This window comes from Ptychodera flava, chromosome 19, assembly GCF_041260155.1.
Source record: "Ptychodera flava strain L36383 chromosome 19, AS_Pfla_20210202, whole genome shotgun sequence".
In the NCBI taxonomy this organism is placed as follows: domain Eukaryota; kingdom Metazoa; phylum Hemichordata; class Enteropneusta; family Ptychoderidae; genus Ptychodera; species Ptychodera flava.
This window is the reverse complement of record NC_091946.1, coordinates 25,278,686-25,295,196: the sequence shown is the minus strand read 5'-3', so window position 1 is coordinate 25,295,196 and position 16,511 is coordinate 25,278,686. Positions and strand designations below refer to the sequence as shown.

At 40.0% G+C, this 16,511-nt stretch overlaps 1 protein-coding gene across 1 annotated transcript; it reads right to left on the bottom strand.

Moving 5' to 3' along the window:
• Window positions 1-8,572: 8,572 nt before the first annotated feature.
• On the bottom strand, window positions 8,573-15,821 carry LOC139119061 (calmodulin-like). The gene is made up of 5 exons (XM_070682678.1): window positions 15,673-15,821; window positions 14,246-14,279; window positions 12,142-12,285; window positions 10,563-10,805; window positions 8,573-10,049 (listed from the first exon to the last, which is right to left on the bottom strand). Exons 1-5 carry the CDS (start codon window positions 15,679-15,681, stop codon window positions 9,997-9,999), a joined length of 483 nt encoding a protein of 160 aa, XP_070538779.1. The 5' UTR covers window positions 15,682-15,821; the 3' UTR covers window positions 8,573-9,996.
• Window positions 15,822-16,511: the final 690 nt, after the last annotated feature.

The window sequence follows — 16,511 nt, the reverse complement described above, 5'->3', positions numbered from 1 at the left end:
GAGTTTGAAATCCATATTTTCCATTCCAAAACAGACAGAAAAGCACACTCAATAAATGCTAGCCTGAAATCCGTCCCCAGAAGCTATCATTTTTATTCATCTTATTAACGTGCGCAGCGCTGAGAAGGTGCGCATTTGAAATTCTGATCGCCACAGCAACACGTTGTTGCAATAACCATTAATCTTCAAGTTGTCCCCGACATATCACATATCAGAATTGAGTCTCGCTTGAGTTGACGCGGAGGCAGCCTACACCGAAGGCACGGATTTGCGTTCAACTCCCTCTCTGATTTTGTAGAAGATTGCCAGCGACATGTCAACGCAGACACACAAAGGGAACAGTGGACTCGCAAATTCCGACTGCAATACACACAAGGGGAGAAAAATGCCTACAAATGAAAAGGCGTTGAATTCGTGACCTTTCGACACAATTAGATGGCAATTGGGTTCCTCTTTCTATGACACTGGAGTTTATCACACCGATTAAACGAATGACCTTGTACTCAAAATGTCTTGTCACGTGATGTGAGCCTGCGGGTATGTACCTGTTATTGGAGGCTGCGGAAAACATGAGGCCCCTGGGTAACGTGATTGACACATCAGACAGACGATCGGCAAGCATCTGAGACTTAGATATCCTCATCTCTATCAAACTTTTATCATCTGTTTTTCTTTCTACGTCTATATATGTCTGTCTGTCGTCTGTCTGTCTGTCTGTCTATCTGTCTGTCCCTTTGTCCCTGTCTCTGTCTGTCTCTGTCTATCTGTCTCTGTTTGACTGTCTGTCCGTCTGTCTGTCTCTTTTCTGTCTCTATCTCTCTGTCTCTGTCTCTGACTCTCTCTGTTTCTCTCTGTCTGTCTCTGTCTCTTTGTCTTTGTCTGTCTGTCTGTCTGTCTCTGTCTCTGTCTCTCGCCGTCTCCCTGTCTCTGTCTGTCTGTCTCTGTCTGTCTCTGTCTGTCTCTCTCTCTCTCTCTCTCTCTCTGCTTCTCCCTCTCTCTCTCTCTCTCTCTCTCTCTCTCTCTCTCTCTCTCTCTCTCTCTCTCTCTCTCTCTCTCTCTCTCTCTCTCTCTCTCTCTCTCTCTCTCTCTGGATGACTGCACTGAAAACGAAACCGTTTGTGCTTAGACTTGCAAAGATCTTTTAATTGTGTCCGCCAGAGGCCCTCACGTGCGTCAGCTGTAGATTTCCACGGGAACAACTGTCACATCGCATAGTGTCACTCTGAAATCTCGCAAATGAAGTCACGTTCCGACGGGACAAAACTGTCAAATAGATTATCAAAGGCTTAATTAGAAGCGACAGACGTTCTCATATTGACGTCCTAATTTCATGATGAACAAGTCACTCGCCGCACCCCACGTCAAATGTTTCAGTGAAATTGAAAATCGATCAACTCGAAGGAAGTTTAGCCCGACACAAACGCTGTGTACTGACTGTCTTTTCGAATAAACAATGTGGACTTATCAACAGATCAATACATTACAAAAATACATAATTCAAAAATGTTTTATTTTGACATGACTCATATTTGTGTCTTTCCTGAAGATGAAATCGAGAACACGCTGATGTACGTAATGAATGGAAAAATAGTATGCAAATGAACGTGAAAACATTTGATGGACAGAGGAAATTTTTGTTTGTTTGAAAAATTGCATTTTGGGTGCCAAACCCCAGAAAGGAAAAGACATTGGATTCCCCTATAATGTCATTTAGTAACATTACAAAAACACTACATCTTAAGTATTTTAGAATCACGTATCAAAATATTAACGGGCGACTTGGAAAAATACGATACCAGAGGAATGTCTGAGTTCATATTTCATTATAGGAAGGCCAAAACGAAAACATCAGCATTAAATCGTTGCATAACTGATCCTATTAACGGGGGAAAATGCGTGTTTCCGTTAATGAACAGTGCTTGTAAACGCTGTACAGTTAATTATAATTTCAAAGTGGGGCCCGCTAAAAACATTCTGCTAATTGGATTGCCGGGACAATTATGCAAATAGGAGACTAATTGGTATCAAGAGACGAGGACGCATGTGTAATGTGTATGACGTCATACGAAAAAAATGACGGATTTTGCGTCAGGTGCTGTATTCCCTGAACATCACCTTGAATCCAGCCATGAACTCTGATTTGGGCCGTTGAACATACATACCTATATAGAGCTAAAAGCTTAATTTGGGTTATGCGCCACTGCCGTTGAAGCCCTTTCCCTGAAACAACAAAACACTCTGGCCAGGACAAATCCTTCACTATGATTCGCGTATGATTGCAAAGTTAAACATCATGTGAGGCGATCCAGTCTATTTTTGTATTACTATCTGTGTGTTTAATTGTCTGTTCTGTTGGACAAAAAAAGGATCAATCATGGTGATATTTTTAATCACTACCCCTGATTTTTCGCGATAAGGGCCTGGTTCATCCGTCGAAAGGTTTCGGTAGTTCGTGTCAGAGTTCATAGGTCAACCGTGCCTCAATCAATATTAAATACACACCTGGTAAACATAAACGACGTTATTGATTCTGAAGTTAATTGATAGATCTATAATCCAGATTAGATGATAATGTTAAACCGAACGTGTCACGTACGTTAACAGCTGTTTGTTTCAGGAACAATAGCTGTTATTTAGGATTTTTTTTTCAAGCGAACAGGTATTCTTCCCGTACAGCATTTTTTTGAAATAATAAAAATTCTTGTTGGATTTGCAAATACATTGAGTGCAAATATAGCTATGCTGAATAATAAATTCTCGTCCGGGCGAAAATTCAATTAACAAATATCACCGTTACGTCAAACACACAGAGGTTGTGTGTTGAAGAGTTGAACGCCGGCTATTTCGTTATTATTCTGGGAGTAGAACAAGAAAATGGAACAAAAAAAATAATGGAAATTACATAAAATTTACAGCTAGTCGAACTAGCTGAGTAAATCGTGAAACTCGACTAAATATTGTAATGTTTCTGACGCTATTTTACATTCAAAGAAATCGGCAGAATGCTAATTACAACCAATCAATGTTGAATCCGAAATAAAAAAAACTGAATTTTTTGTTAATAATATCTTACTCATGGACTTTCATTTGTGTGCGTCTTTCTCCGCACATGTTAATAAAAAAGAGACGGAAGAATAGAACGGACTACCTATCAAAAGAATGTCTCTTTCAAAATTACTCCTCATTAAATTGTAAATCACGTTCCCTGGTAAATTTCAAAGAAGTCGATGTATGTTTTGTTTGCGCCGAGAAGAGTTCCGACGGCTCAACGTGTGATGATTGCGCATGCGTTTTGCTCTTGTTACTCCCCCTTACCAACTCCCCTAAGATTTTTTTGACATGCCGTTGTACTTTCATTTGTTTACAAAGTTCGTATTCTATCCGTGTTGTGTCACTGGCGACTCTTGATGTGAAGTCTCTTTTTAATGACTGCGAAAAGATTGATATTTCAAAAACAACATGGAAATATCATACATATGCAAATCAGGTGTCCTCCTCGGCGTATCATTTGAGACACATCTCTATGCCAAACCGGCGATCTTACACTATACATGAACACACTCCGTCCCCCCGAGCCCTATTTTAATTTCTACTTGTGAACTTTCAATGACAGACACGCGGATCAGGCCCCGTCTCACGAATTCTCGACCATGACGTCTGAAGTATGAGTTTAACAGATCCACCGAAATGGAACGGCGGGCGATCTGAAGGGCATGCGCAGATTCTACAACCCCTGCAGGATGACGCTATGTCCCATCAGTAATTCATCACACCTCTTATACCCGTTTGGCTAATTGATCATAAAAAACACTCTTTCGCTTAATACGATCAACGGACACCTTCCAATCGTTATAATAAAACAATGAGAAGAACCGTAAAAATGTGCGTTCTAAATTTTCCTCTGCAGCTTGCCATTTAGTGATAAAGTATTCATTGACTGTTCTGAGAAGCATATTCTTCAAATACCATTTATTTTTTGTACGATTTTAATTTTAACAAGATCGGAAACAAATGTAAACCACATGATGTGAACCACATATCTTTGAGATTAACGATGAGCAAATTAGCATGAAACGCTAATGAATGGAAAATATTTTATCAGAAAATTTATTCACAATACACTTTCCCGTTGTTCAGAGAGAGAGAGAGAGAGAGAGAGAGAGAGAGAGAGAGAGAGAGAGAGAGAGAGAGAGAGAGAGAGAGAGAGAGAGAGAGAGAGAGAGAGAGAAAGAGAGAGAGAGAGAGAGAGAGAGAGAGAGAGAGAGACTTAGACTTCCGCCCTTGAGTGAACGCTGTACGGTGAGCTACAAAAGCTATTCACGGTACGCTCATTTCCGTGAAGAAGACCATGGTTTTTACGACCGATACTAAATCAAGATTTGCTTGGGACAGTCGAAAATGAATACGCGCAAACATTCTACCGCACACAACAATTGCTGAAACTACTAACGCGGAAAGCATCCGAATTTGAATTCATGTACACGATCGGAGACAAGCTTAAGATGTCATCATTTGTATAGGAAAATCAAATCTGATCAAGAACCGCTGTGTCAAATGTTTTTCCGAAACTGACCTCCTACCGAGGAAGAAGCATAATGTAAATTGTCTCTTCATGAAAATGGAAAATATTTGAATGTTTCATGAAAGCTACGTACTTGTGCCCAGTCACTTGTTGTTTTTGCTGTAGTTTGTTTCTAATTCTCATTGTCACTCTGTACTCATTTAAATTGCAATCTAGTCAAGCGTAGTTTCGCATTCAAGATTCTGTTGCGCTCGCCTCGAAACTGGAAGACTTCCACTATAGCTCAAACCGTTCGGAAAAGAACGATTCCTTTTCGAAATCAAGAACAACGATCTGGGGCCACCGTGCAAAATTTGGTACTAGAGTGATAAATTACCCAATATTTATACCGACACTTTGAATTCAAAATGGCCGCCATCCGTGTGACACCTCCATTGGGGTGAACTTGAAGTTTAGATTTTCACAAAATTAAGCCGGTGAAAACTTTATTTACACCGTGAGCTTTAAAATGAGCTCCGAAAAGTGGTAGACCAGAAAGGTGGTGTAAAAGTTTGAGGGTCCGAATATCTGTCCCCTTGGGGCACTCTGGGAGTGCGATAAAGCGATTCACTGAAGAAGCTTTTCTTCAATTAGAAATTGTATACCTCTAAGCCAGCCCTTACTGACCGAGTTACATCCGTGTCCTAATATTAATCACATCGACAATTCTTCCTTCCACTCTGTGCATGCCGCTTCGAACACATGCATCGAGATCAGGTGCTCCAATTTGGATTTCTGTCCGTGTTGAACCAATAAATAACGATTAAACAAATGAACTAATGGATGGATGAATTATAAATGAATACGTCTCGCATTGCTCCTGCCAAGCTGACAATGAAAGAGCAGGACTGAGGTTAAGTGCCGCGTAAAAACTTCAAATTGGCCCAGCGTCGAGCCAGACAGAACTCAGAGACAAGACACAGAAATTTGAGGGCCTCTATAGTCATACAAGTGTCTAGTATTGTTGGTGCAGAGAAAAATGTTAGTCAAGAAAGAAGGGCGCAGTATTTATAATCGCGTACTGTTAGTGCCCTAGTTGCTTTGTTAGGGCGGTATTTAAACAGGCTTTTCAATGTTCACAGCATTGACTCTCTTTACCAAAGTTCTTTAAATGCAGATCACGAAATACAATCACGGCAGCACAACGAGGTGTTTAATAAAGCAAATCCGCGGTGTGTGCGGCAAACTCGCTTTCTGGCCCTTCAGTCAAACCGTCTGGCGAATGAATGGTACATGCCATAGGGTGTACAAAAAAGCGTACATTTTTTTTGTCCGTCAGGAGAGCGTTCTCGCGGTGCTGTTTGGGTATCTCCAAATACGTCGGTTCATACAGACTATTCCCAAGGTAGATTGTCAAATAGTTTTCTCTTTTCATATGGTGGGCAGCCAAAACAACTGTTCTCAAAGAGAGGTTTCGCAAACGATTTTCGGCGGGAGGGTGGAGCGAGGGGGGGGGGGCATTGGCATCACCACTTGGTAGTTAAGTGTTGTCTTGTGCAGTTGGCAACTTTGGAAAAGGCCTATCGGTTGGGCAGACATGGGGTTAGATTCCCTAATAAGCAATAATTTATTCATGTGGAGAGCACAATCATGCTATTAGTGAGTTTTTCTAAGTGAGTAGGGATAGGGGAACACTTAGTGGGTTGCGGAGCTTTTGTCTTCCACTTTCATCTCAATTTGAATTTGTTCAAAATACCATATAAGAGCACATTCGATCGTGAAAAGTCTTCTCATTATAAGTCTCCAAAATTGGCTTATTGTTTGGCAGTGCGCATGTCCCTTTGCTGTACGGGTTTGTCGTTTCTGCTGTATGTCCCACCCGATCTGCATACAATGTACATCTAAACGCAAGTATACATGTAAATGTTTTTCTGCTGTCGTCCACATGTCTCTGTACACCAACGAACTCTCTAACTTGTCTACTTTTGCGTCATTTTATTTGACCAAGCTTGCGTCTGCTCCTATCAGCACACCCGTGCAAGCCCATCTGGATTTCTCACACCACGAATCTGATACAACTCGCGTCTTTAGAAATTCTACCGAACCATTCATTTTTACCACTGTAAACTTTATATTTCAATCGAGAAGTTATCGTTGTTTCCAGGTTCAAACGTTCTCTGATTTATCACAATTATGAACTGACTGATGAAAATCCGATTGATCTCAGTTTTAATTACCATCATCCGATAGTACATTAATGAGCACACTTCAAATCATGTGCTCTCAAGCTAAAAGTATAAGGTGCATAAAATATTGAAAATGACAACTTTGATCAAAAAGTACTTGGAGTGTATGCGGGGATCATCTAGTTGTACAAACCAAGCCCTCTACATGATCATGTATACTATAAGGAGCCGCCATTATGACTGTAAGGGGACTATAGCTGTATAACTTTGAGAAAACTCTCGTTATTTTGTTCGATAAAACAATATTTTTCTCACCTTTCTTCCTAAAGTATGCTGGGATACAAAGTATCCGTTCCCCTTACAAACTCAACGCAACGTGAAGAATATGATCATGAAATAATATTTTTAACAAATGAAATCTAGTCCGGACTTACATTAAGTGTCAACAACGACATGACGGTCAAATAGTAATGGTTACACATTCGCAGTCTATGTTACACGTTAAACGCATAGCATCTCGACATAATCTTCATTGGGGACGATAAAGAAAAAGCGTTTTATACAACAGACCAATATTGAAAAATACACCTTTAGCTAATGGTATTTATGCACATTATGTCGTATTTTACGTAGGACGTTGCATTTGCTAGTGTCCGATGGTCAAGTTTACGAGGGATATGCAAAATACGCTTCACTGCAGAATAACATATCCTTACGCTGTAAAATGTAATTCTTATAAACTGACTGCATGTGAGGGACCGTTTTGAGATAATTAAATGAAATGATCATAATATAATGAAATGTATCATTAAATGTGAACAAATCCGTCCGCGTACAAGTTACGCCCTGCTACCCCGAGGATCTATTTTACCTGAAGGAAAGGCCATGCCCTGGCATTCTATCGTGCAAGGTGCGACGCCATTCTGAACGTACCGTGTCCCGACATACACATGTATAAATTTCTTCAAATGAGGCCACTTATATTATTAGTGAATTAGAAGGGATACCAAATCAAAAACATTGTCTATTAATTTTTTATACCAATATTCTTTAAGGCTAAAGCTTGATGAAACACTTTCCAGAAATAGACTCACGTTGAAACAAAGAGAGAGAGGCAAAAAGCAACTGGGCATCAGTCGTACATTAAAGAAAGTGCCGTGCGTTAAGGACTTCCTCGCTTTGTAAAATGCAGTTCGACAAACGCCGTTTTAAAAGACAATTAGGCACACATAATATAATTCCGTTTCACTTTCGAGTATATAAGTATCCGTCGATATTTTTGCTAGCTTTTCAGTAGTAAGAACACTTGCATATCGCAAAAAAAAATTGTAAGTGTCTCCATGTATAAGAATATTCAAATTAGGGAGCGATTGACATAGGTGATAGCTCTGTGGGGCGCACAATGCGATTCAGACTTCCTATTTTGTTCAAATGGGGACAAATAATGACTATTTATGGCCTCATTTAATTATTTTGTTGAGCTGCTTCTTTTTGCACGGGCAAAGTGTTAGATATGAAAATCGTCCCTTGGCGATGAGGGCGCTTGTGCATCAGCCATTCAACGCCGCCCGTCACTGACAGTGATCTCTCTACCAAATTCAAATAGTCAAATATCGGAGATGTTGGACTAAATCCTTCTCCTCTTGCCACTGGTGCATTGTAAACACTCGTTTAATCTATAAGCTTCAGAAACACACATATTCAGAGAGAGACGAAATGGAGGTTACTGAAGCCTGTAGAGCGGACGCTTTTCACGGCCGCCATGATGATCATGATTAACAGGGGACCAGGTCCCTTAATAATGGCCCGATCATAAATTACATCGACCGTAAAGCGTTTGATTTGATGTTGTGTGATAATATAGATAAACTTGACGTCAGTAATATTGTTTTATCTTTTTAATGAGAATATCAGGTGATGAAGTTCAACAATATATCACTGGCATTCGCTAAAGTATAATGAGAGAAGGCCAAATAAAAAAAAAATGTGTTTCCGGTAACATGCGTCCGAAAATAAAGTTCGGTAGGTCGGAAGAATATTTTCTATTTTTATTTTTGTTGACTGAGACCCATAAAATTAAAATTTACTCGAAAGTTTTTGAAAATGTGGAAAAAGATGTCTATGGTCGGCAGATTTTAAAGGATAAGTCAGGTTACAGGAACAGACGCATTTTTTCTTCTTGGCCCGACGCAAATTTCTGCATGGGTATTAGGCAGGCCAAGAAACGTCGACAACGAGGCTGCTTCTCGATGACCATCCGGATGACCTGGTAAAACGCTAAAACAGAGTGTGTCAATTGCGAAGACTCAGAGTCAGTGAACACGTTCCAGCTTGAGGATGATTTAGATTTCCAAAGTTTAGGCCACCTACAAGATAATTTAGTAACCGTACTTTTGATGCCGCAAAACATCACTGAACAACTCTGATAATATCCGTCAATAATTACTACAGAAATTAATTGTTTACAATATATATTATAAGCCAATAAGAAAAACAACGTTTATAGTTCAGGTGCAAAACACCATTTGTTTAACATAGACATTTTATTAAGTATGTCACATAGCCTGAAAGCATTTATTTGCTATAAATTGTTTACATCTCTTATAAAAATGCTTCTCTTGTCAGCTGGCTTTCTTGCCTTGGTCAGTCACAGTCCCTCCAAAGCAGGTACCGTGGGTCATCTTGGCGGCCCCAAGATCATTTCAGCCTGAGGACAATGCTTACGTCACACTCACTCTTAAAGGAGACGAAACTGTGTAGAGTCTTGTCATGCATTGTAGCATTCCTTATGATTAAAGTGATATTTATGAAATGGGACGCGGATCGCTGAACACGAGATGTATCAATTCTCAAGACGAGCGAAATTCCCGCTTCAATTAATGCACATCGCATGATGTGCCCGAATCCAAGATGGCGGCCGCTGAGAATTTATCAATGGCACAACCTTCAAGATGGCGGCCGCAGTGAATTTATCTACAGCACAACCTGTGGAGTCGCGGACACTGCTCGAGGCGAAAGTATAACTGTCGGCAAGCAAATGCGGCATGTAGTTGAGATGTGGGGCTATGAGCTCCCTCTCTGCAGACCGTCCGCAGACCGTTAAATTTTGGTTGATGAACATCATGCTACACTGTATGCACAATTAGACATGATCCCCAGCTTGATTAACCGTGTACATTTTGCATACTAATTTAGTCGTCCGAGTAATGAAGTTTCTCTCGGCCTTCTATCATTCTGCCGTTAACTTTTACGAAACACTGTCGTGGCATTAAAACACTATTAGGTCAAAGTCTAACTTCTTGATTTTGTTCATACTCCGTCATCTTCAAAAGCTTCCGTTCTCTTCATATGATTAAGAAATTCTGAAAATTAAAAATAGACGAAAATTTGTGTGAACAATAGTTACAACAACTGCTTGTGCGTTAAGTTCGTGGAGGTCATAAAGACTGCAACATCGTGTTTATGTGTCTTCATGTATTTATGCGGTTATCGTGATGTCTCAGGCTCTGGGATACACGAGAATTTTGAGATAGAAGGAAACTCGGAACCGCAGGAAGACGTAAACGATAGGCTACTCAGACACACAGACATGTGCACATCATGGCAACACTTTGGCAAACGACTACAGAAAGAACCGAAAAATAAATTAGATAATGAATTATGACAGCGGAATAGAGAGACAAAGATGCAGCGATACAAAGGGATGCCTATAATCAGACAAAGATTCATAGACAGGCAGACAGACAAACAGACAGACTAAAAGGCAAAAGGAACGAACGGGTGGACAGACTATCAGATGAGACATGTAGCAGACGATAATTAGGACAGACATGCAGCCCGAGGGAGTGTCATGATATTAATCATACGTCATTCACCTCCGTAATTAATGCGTCCATCTTTATTAAGATCAATATCTTCGATAAGTTCCGCGATTTCTTCGGGTGGAATCGCAACATCATGCAGGCTCTCCAAGACGTGCTGAAGTTCAACACCATCGATGAATCCGGTGTCTTTCACATCGAATGCACGGAAGGCCGCCCGGATGTCGCCCTCGGGGTCGATGGTGACCCTGTCCGACATGATTTTCAGAAAGTCGGCAAAGTCTACGGTCTTTTTGCCTGAAATGAGGCACAGCAGGGTATAAGGCTTAATACCAGGGTTATATATAAGTGTACCTCAAAAACAAAGTTTCAATTCTATCAAATCAAATTTAAGGGTGATCGTGGAATTTTAGATTAAAGCAATTTTAAGACAGTTTAATGGTTCTGTTTTGCGTTAAGTTTGCATGCACCTCGAAATTGAAAGACTTACACCTACTCAAACTTTACGCAAGAGAATTTATACAATTTCCTTTCAATATCAAGAATAAAAATCAGTGGTTACTGTGCAAAATTTAGGAGAAACAAATTATTCAATATTTTCCAAGAAAATGACTGCCATCACTGCGCTAACTCATAAGATTTAAAGTGAGTCCCAACAAGTGGTAAACAAAAAAGGAATGTAAAAGTTTGAGATTCTGAAAATCTATTCCTGAGGCATTAATCAATGGACGATGTAAACTGGACTTTCAGGTTTCATAATGATTTCAAAAAGCTGTAGACATAATTATTTTTTTCAATTCAAAACTTTGTTCCAAGATGCACACAACTCAAGAAGAGATTGAAAAGTCGCAATCTTCTTCATCATATTGTTTTTCTTATTTCTCAATTATTACATTTGAGGACTGTGCTGATTGGAGCATTGACTTGTAAGTAATATCTGATCATTTTGAAATGTTTTATGTTTGTCTGAAGGCAATGATGTAGGAAAACAATGATGATAAAATGTCGTCATGTCAGACATTACATGTCAAGAAACTTATTTCTGTTTTAAGAAAGCGCATCTGTACGCACAAGGTGGAAAGGAGCGATGTAATAGCTGATCAGTGACGTATCACGTTTCGGGCCGAAGGAATACGGCAACGAAGCCTCAAACGCCCCCAGCATATAATGTTACAGGACGTTGACTTTGCCCTTTCAGGTAGAATATGCCTTGGGACAGGATTTCAGACTCTTGATTTTTTAAATACTTTCTCTGCTGATCTACAGCTTGGTGGGGAGGCGCTGTTTCGAATTTTCAAGCCGGTGAAGCAATCGAAGTTTTCAGTGACACCCTTTTGTTTATGAACATCGAAAATTGGGTTTTCCTCAAAAAGACAACACAGGACGGATATATCCAGTGCCTTTTTTTATTTTAATTATATGTCGATAACTTGTTTCTATAATCCCAAACTTTGCAATTGCATATTCTTGATTAGGAAAAATGACATTTATAGTTTGAGTCTCGGTTTTATATTTTGTTTGTTTAATATAATACGGATATTTGTCACGCTCATTTCAAGATGGCTGACATTGCTGAGTGCTGGCATGTCGACCAATCAGACGCGTGGACGTTGCATGATGACGTTGCACGTACCGTCAGCGGACGCCTCGTTCCAAATCTTGTGCAGTTCTTCCATGGACGGATTCTCGCCACAAGCCTTCAGGACCTTGCCCAGTTCTTTAACACGCACCCTGCCGTCTCCATGCCTGTCATAGCCGAGAAACGCATCCCTAAAGGCTGGACAAATAGTTAAATATTACAGAAAAAGCCTAGCTCCGTAGAAAAGGAGGGAAAAAAACACAGTGACAACCACAGAACAAATTATACTCACACAGATATTACACATGAGCATTGAAGGCAGATCGGGAGCGAAAACGTTCGCATAGGATAAAGAAACTTGTATGTGTAAGAGAAAGGAATCTCGATAAACATTATTGATGTAGAAATATATGACACATTAAATACATTTTATTGGATTTGAAACAACAGTTCTTGAAGGCCAGGAGTACACTTCGTCTTATGCGTTCAGTGCATTTAATGTATAAGAGGTAGACGGTAATACAAATAACACATTTCCGAGCGAATTAAACGGCTTATGTTGTCAACTTATTATCGTTTGGTTAGAATTTCATCGAAAGTAATCAAATAATTTGAAGAGATATTTCTAGTATGGTGAGTGTAGTATTTAGTATAAAATATCGTCATACTTTTTTATGTGTCTTGTTCAGGCTGTGTTTGGGTTTCTATGTAACGCTATTGATTTACAATACCCGGGTCTTCGACTCGCAACTGTCAAGGGTGATTTCACGGAACACAAAAATCTCATCACGTGACAATAATTTATCGTTTGCCATCATCGGGTAATCTCGGTGCGCGGGTGCGACCGCGCATGGCAAATGTGGAGAATTATGGACGGTCTACACCGGGCATTAGACAAATCCCTCTCGCGTTGCCTGATTGATGTGGCGTTTTCAAGAGTCAGCCGTTATTACTCTATTCCCGCATAAACCCACAAAGACAGGGAAATCATTACGGTTATAGAAACCAAGTGAACGAGCATTTGAGCCGATCAGAGAAGAGCCACGGTAAACCATTTGTCAACAGTTATACCTTAGATCTAGTGTCTTGGCTTTATTTTGTTAATGTGAATCGACTATAAAACAGTATTCATTACATAGCCTTGGCTTCAACCCACTTTCAAATTCATCATGTATATTGAGACAATTATTTCCATCTTTAACCTCGCAATTTATCCAATCAATCACTCACTCACTCACTCACTCACTCACTCACTCACTCACTCTATCAATCAATCAATCAATCAATCAATCAATCAATCAATCAATCAATCAACCGAACGATAGACAAATCGGTCGAGTACAAAGTCAAGTAAATCAATAATCGGAAATTTTTATATGGCGCAAAACTCGAAAGCGAACATTTTTCTCCCTGAATATTTATGACTTTACAACTCAACTGAACGGCCGGGGTATGATTTTCTTTGAAAAGGTTCTAAGTTGCTGATTTCTCGTTCGGTTGTAGCGAGTTTCGATGTTTTTGAGCAGCATGAGATAAAGTACAGCCGCAACACATAATGCGCCTGAAAGCTGTTGATGTTAATTACATGAGTTCTTCTGCGGAAAAGGTAACGGAATGTACGAATATGAGGGATCATACAACCAAAACGTCGAAAAAATGTCTTTGTCTTTTTTTAAATTGTGTCTTTCTGTAAAAAATTACTTTACTTATGTAGATGCTTTTACTTAAATCAGTGGATCATGATATATCCTGAATCCTGTCCTAAATTTAAGCGGTTTTCTGATTGAACAGTGAGAGATTCCATACTAAAACAGACAAAGTTGTAAAACACTGGCATTTGGGTCACTCATTTTGCATCACAATATTGCAAGCACACCTGTAACACACTCAAAAAATCCGTCGAAATGCTGAGAATGATCATAGTCAAAAAACACTTTTCTGATCAAATCATCTTGGGCAAGAAAAATTCCTTTATATGTGTTCAGTAGAGGCTGGCTCTAAAACACATCAGTTCTGAGGGTGTAACCAATACTCATAACACGAGGGGGTTTGAGACCAATGAAGTATACTCCATCGATAATGAATCATTATATATGTCGATACACTTTTAACAAAGGAATACATTTATTTAGGAAATCTCGCATTAGACGATACTCACAATGGATTTGTTCATCGGTAAAACTGTTCGCCGCCTGGAACAAATAAAAAAATTAGCAAAACGGATAAATCAGACCTTCTGTTTCTACAGTCTTTGGGATAAACAACAATTTTATAGGGTCATCGATGCATAAATACATATATTAATCGAAGGATATTTTATAAATGACTTGTATGTTTTCACGTGTTATTCTTGATGTTAATGTTCGTGCGCCATGATGTTTGGCAAAGAAAGTAGACCATACAATAATAACAGGGGCGTGGTTCAATACACGACCGTGAGAGGCGATGGCAATGCATAACCGTTAACGTTAAGGACTCAAATATACTATGTCGCCACTTTGTGGTTATCTAAATTCGTCAAAATGAAAAAAATAAACTTGAAGTGAAGAGATATCGCTGTATAAAATTAAACGGGAAAATCACTATGATAAATCATATAATTCGTGATAGCATCTTGCAACAGTGTTGAGCCTCCCTTAGTGACGATTAGGTTCGATCAACGTTGGCGGCGCTCTAACAGCAATCGGGACTTGGCTGCTAAGGAATTCGACCGTTGACACCTGTCGATTTTGTGTTTTGCTTTGGAAACAAGGTGTACACACACAACGGTGTTCGCAAACACATGAACTGTGAAATTACTTGCTCACGGTGACAATTCGCGGCGAAACTTTTCAATGCTCGACGAAACTCTAAATGTCGAGTAAATTATCGCACGATATATGCGGTTACCTTTCAAAGTTAAAGTTCGAGAACGGACAATAATAGGACCAGGAAACCTGCCCAGTTACATGCTAATTTTTTATTCAAACGTCGCACGAAAGGCCATCCGATTTTCGTGCATGCTCTCTGCAAATCTCCAAATTTCATTGTTACTATATGATATCACGAAGGGTTAACGTTCAAATTTACATGGCGGGATATTATACAGTCCATTTCGACAGACATGCGAGAGTTTGTTGTTTCGTCTGTTCACGGTCCCTCTGTTCTATCTGAATAAGTGCGCAGGAGTCCGCCCCCCCGACGACTAGCCAAAAGCCGTGATTGCATTAACGACCAAACTATAGCTGAAAGGGAAACTATCCGTTCTTACGTAATTCTTGGCAAAGATTTGTACACATGGTGACCGTAAACAGAAGAGTTAGGACATGGCATATCATAGTTTGAAAGGGCTTCATCGGGCTATGCTGTTGATATTCTATATCAAGAACTCAGCTGACAACTTTTAAAGTATGGTATTGATTACGAAAAGTGATCGGACGGCCGTATGTGGCTTCACGCCTGGGTAGGTCGTTCCACCATACGCGGCCTTTCGAGACACAAAAGCAAAACACACCACCCGGACGTCACACAGTTGGTATACACCGTTCATGCAAATATGATCAGGCTTTCGTGTTTATACCGGTCCCAACAGTTCTAAAAACTTACCTCCATCATTAGCCTGACGCCTTTCTACGCATTCAGACCAGAAGGGACTTAAATGCAGCGCCAGAACGATAAAATGGCTGTGACGGATATATTTTCCTTGACAAACGACTCAGGGCTTCTTGGGGTAGCTATGTTGCCGTTATTTACATGCAGGCAGAATTTGCATACAAGTACTTCGAAGGTATGCCTTTGTGTAGTGGTGTGTTTGAATAGTGAGTGTTTTTTTCTTTTCTTTCAATTGAGATATTTTAAGTATGACTGTACAGCGGTGAAAGGGATTGCTTAGGTGAAACCTGTATATACTTGTACGGAGATTGAAACATATTCAGTGAAGGAGCGCTGTAGTGAGGGAAAGAGAACCGTCGCTTTGTGTATGCGCTCAGTAAACAATCTAATAACAAGGCGAATGTCCATTTAGCTATTTTGAAACGGCATTCATGCAATTTAACTTTCTTACATATACGGCTTGGTGTGGATTGGCATCCCAAACTGTCCTTGTTTATTTCTCGGTCTAGCAACTGATTTTACAGCCAACCTCAGTGTCAGGTATGCTTGCATTTGCCTCGGACTATGCCTCTATCTGAATCACGAACTCTCTTAAATGTATCTCCCGATTTGCTGTGCTTAAGCTATAGCACCTTCGTTCCCGACCTTCTTTTTGTGTCTGTCTCCTTCTGTTTCTTCTATCGTCGCCCTGTCTCATACGTTGTGTCTTTGTCTGTCTATCTGTCTGTCCGTCCGTCTCTGTCTGCCTCTGTCTGTCTATGTGTCTCTGTTTGTGTCTCTGTCTGTGTCTGTCCCTGTCTCAGTGTGTCTGCCTTTATCTGTCTGTCTGTCCC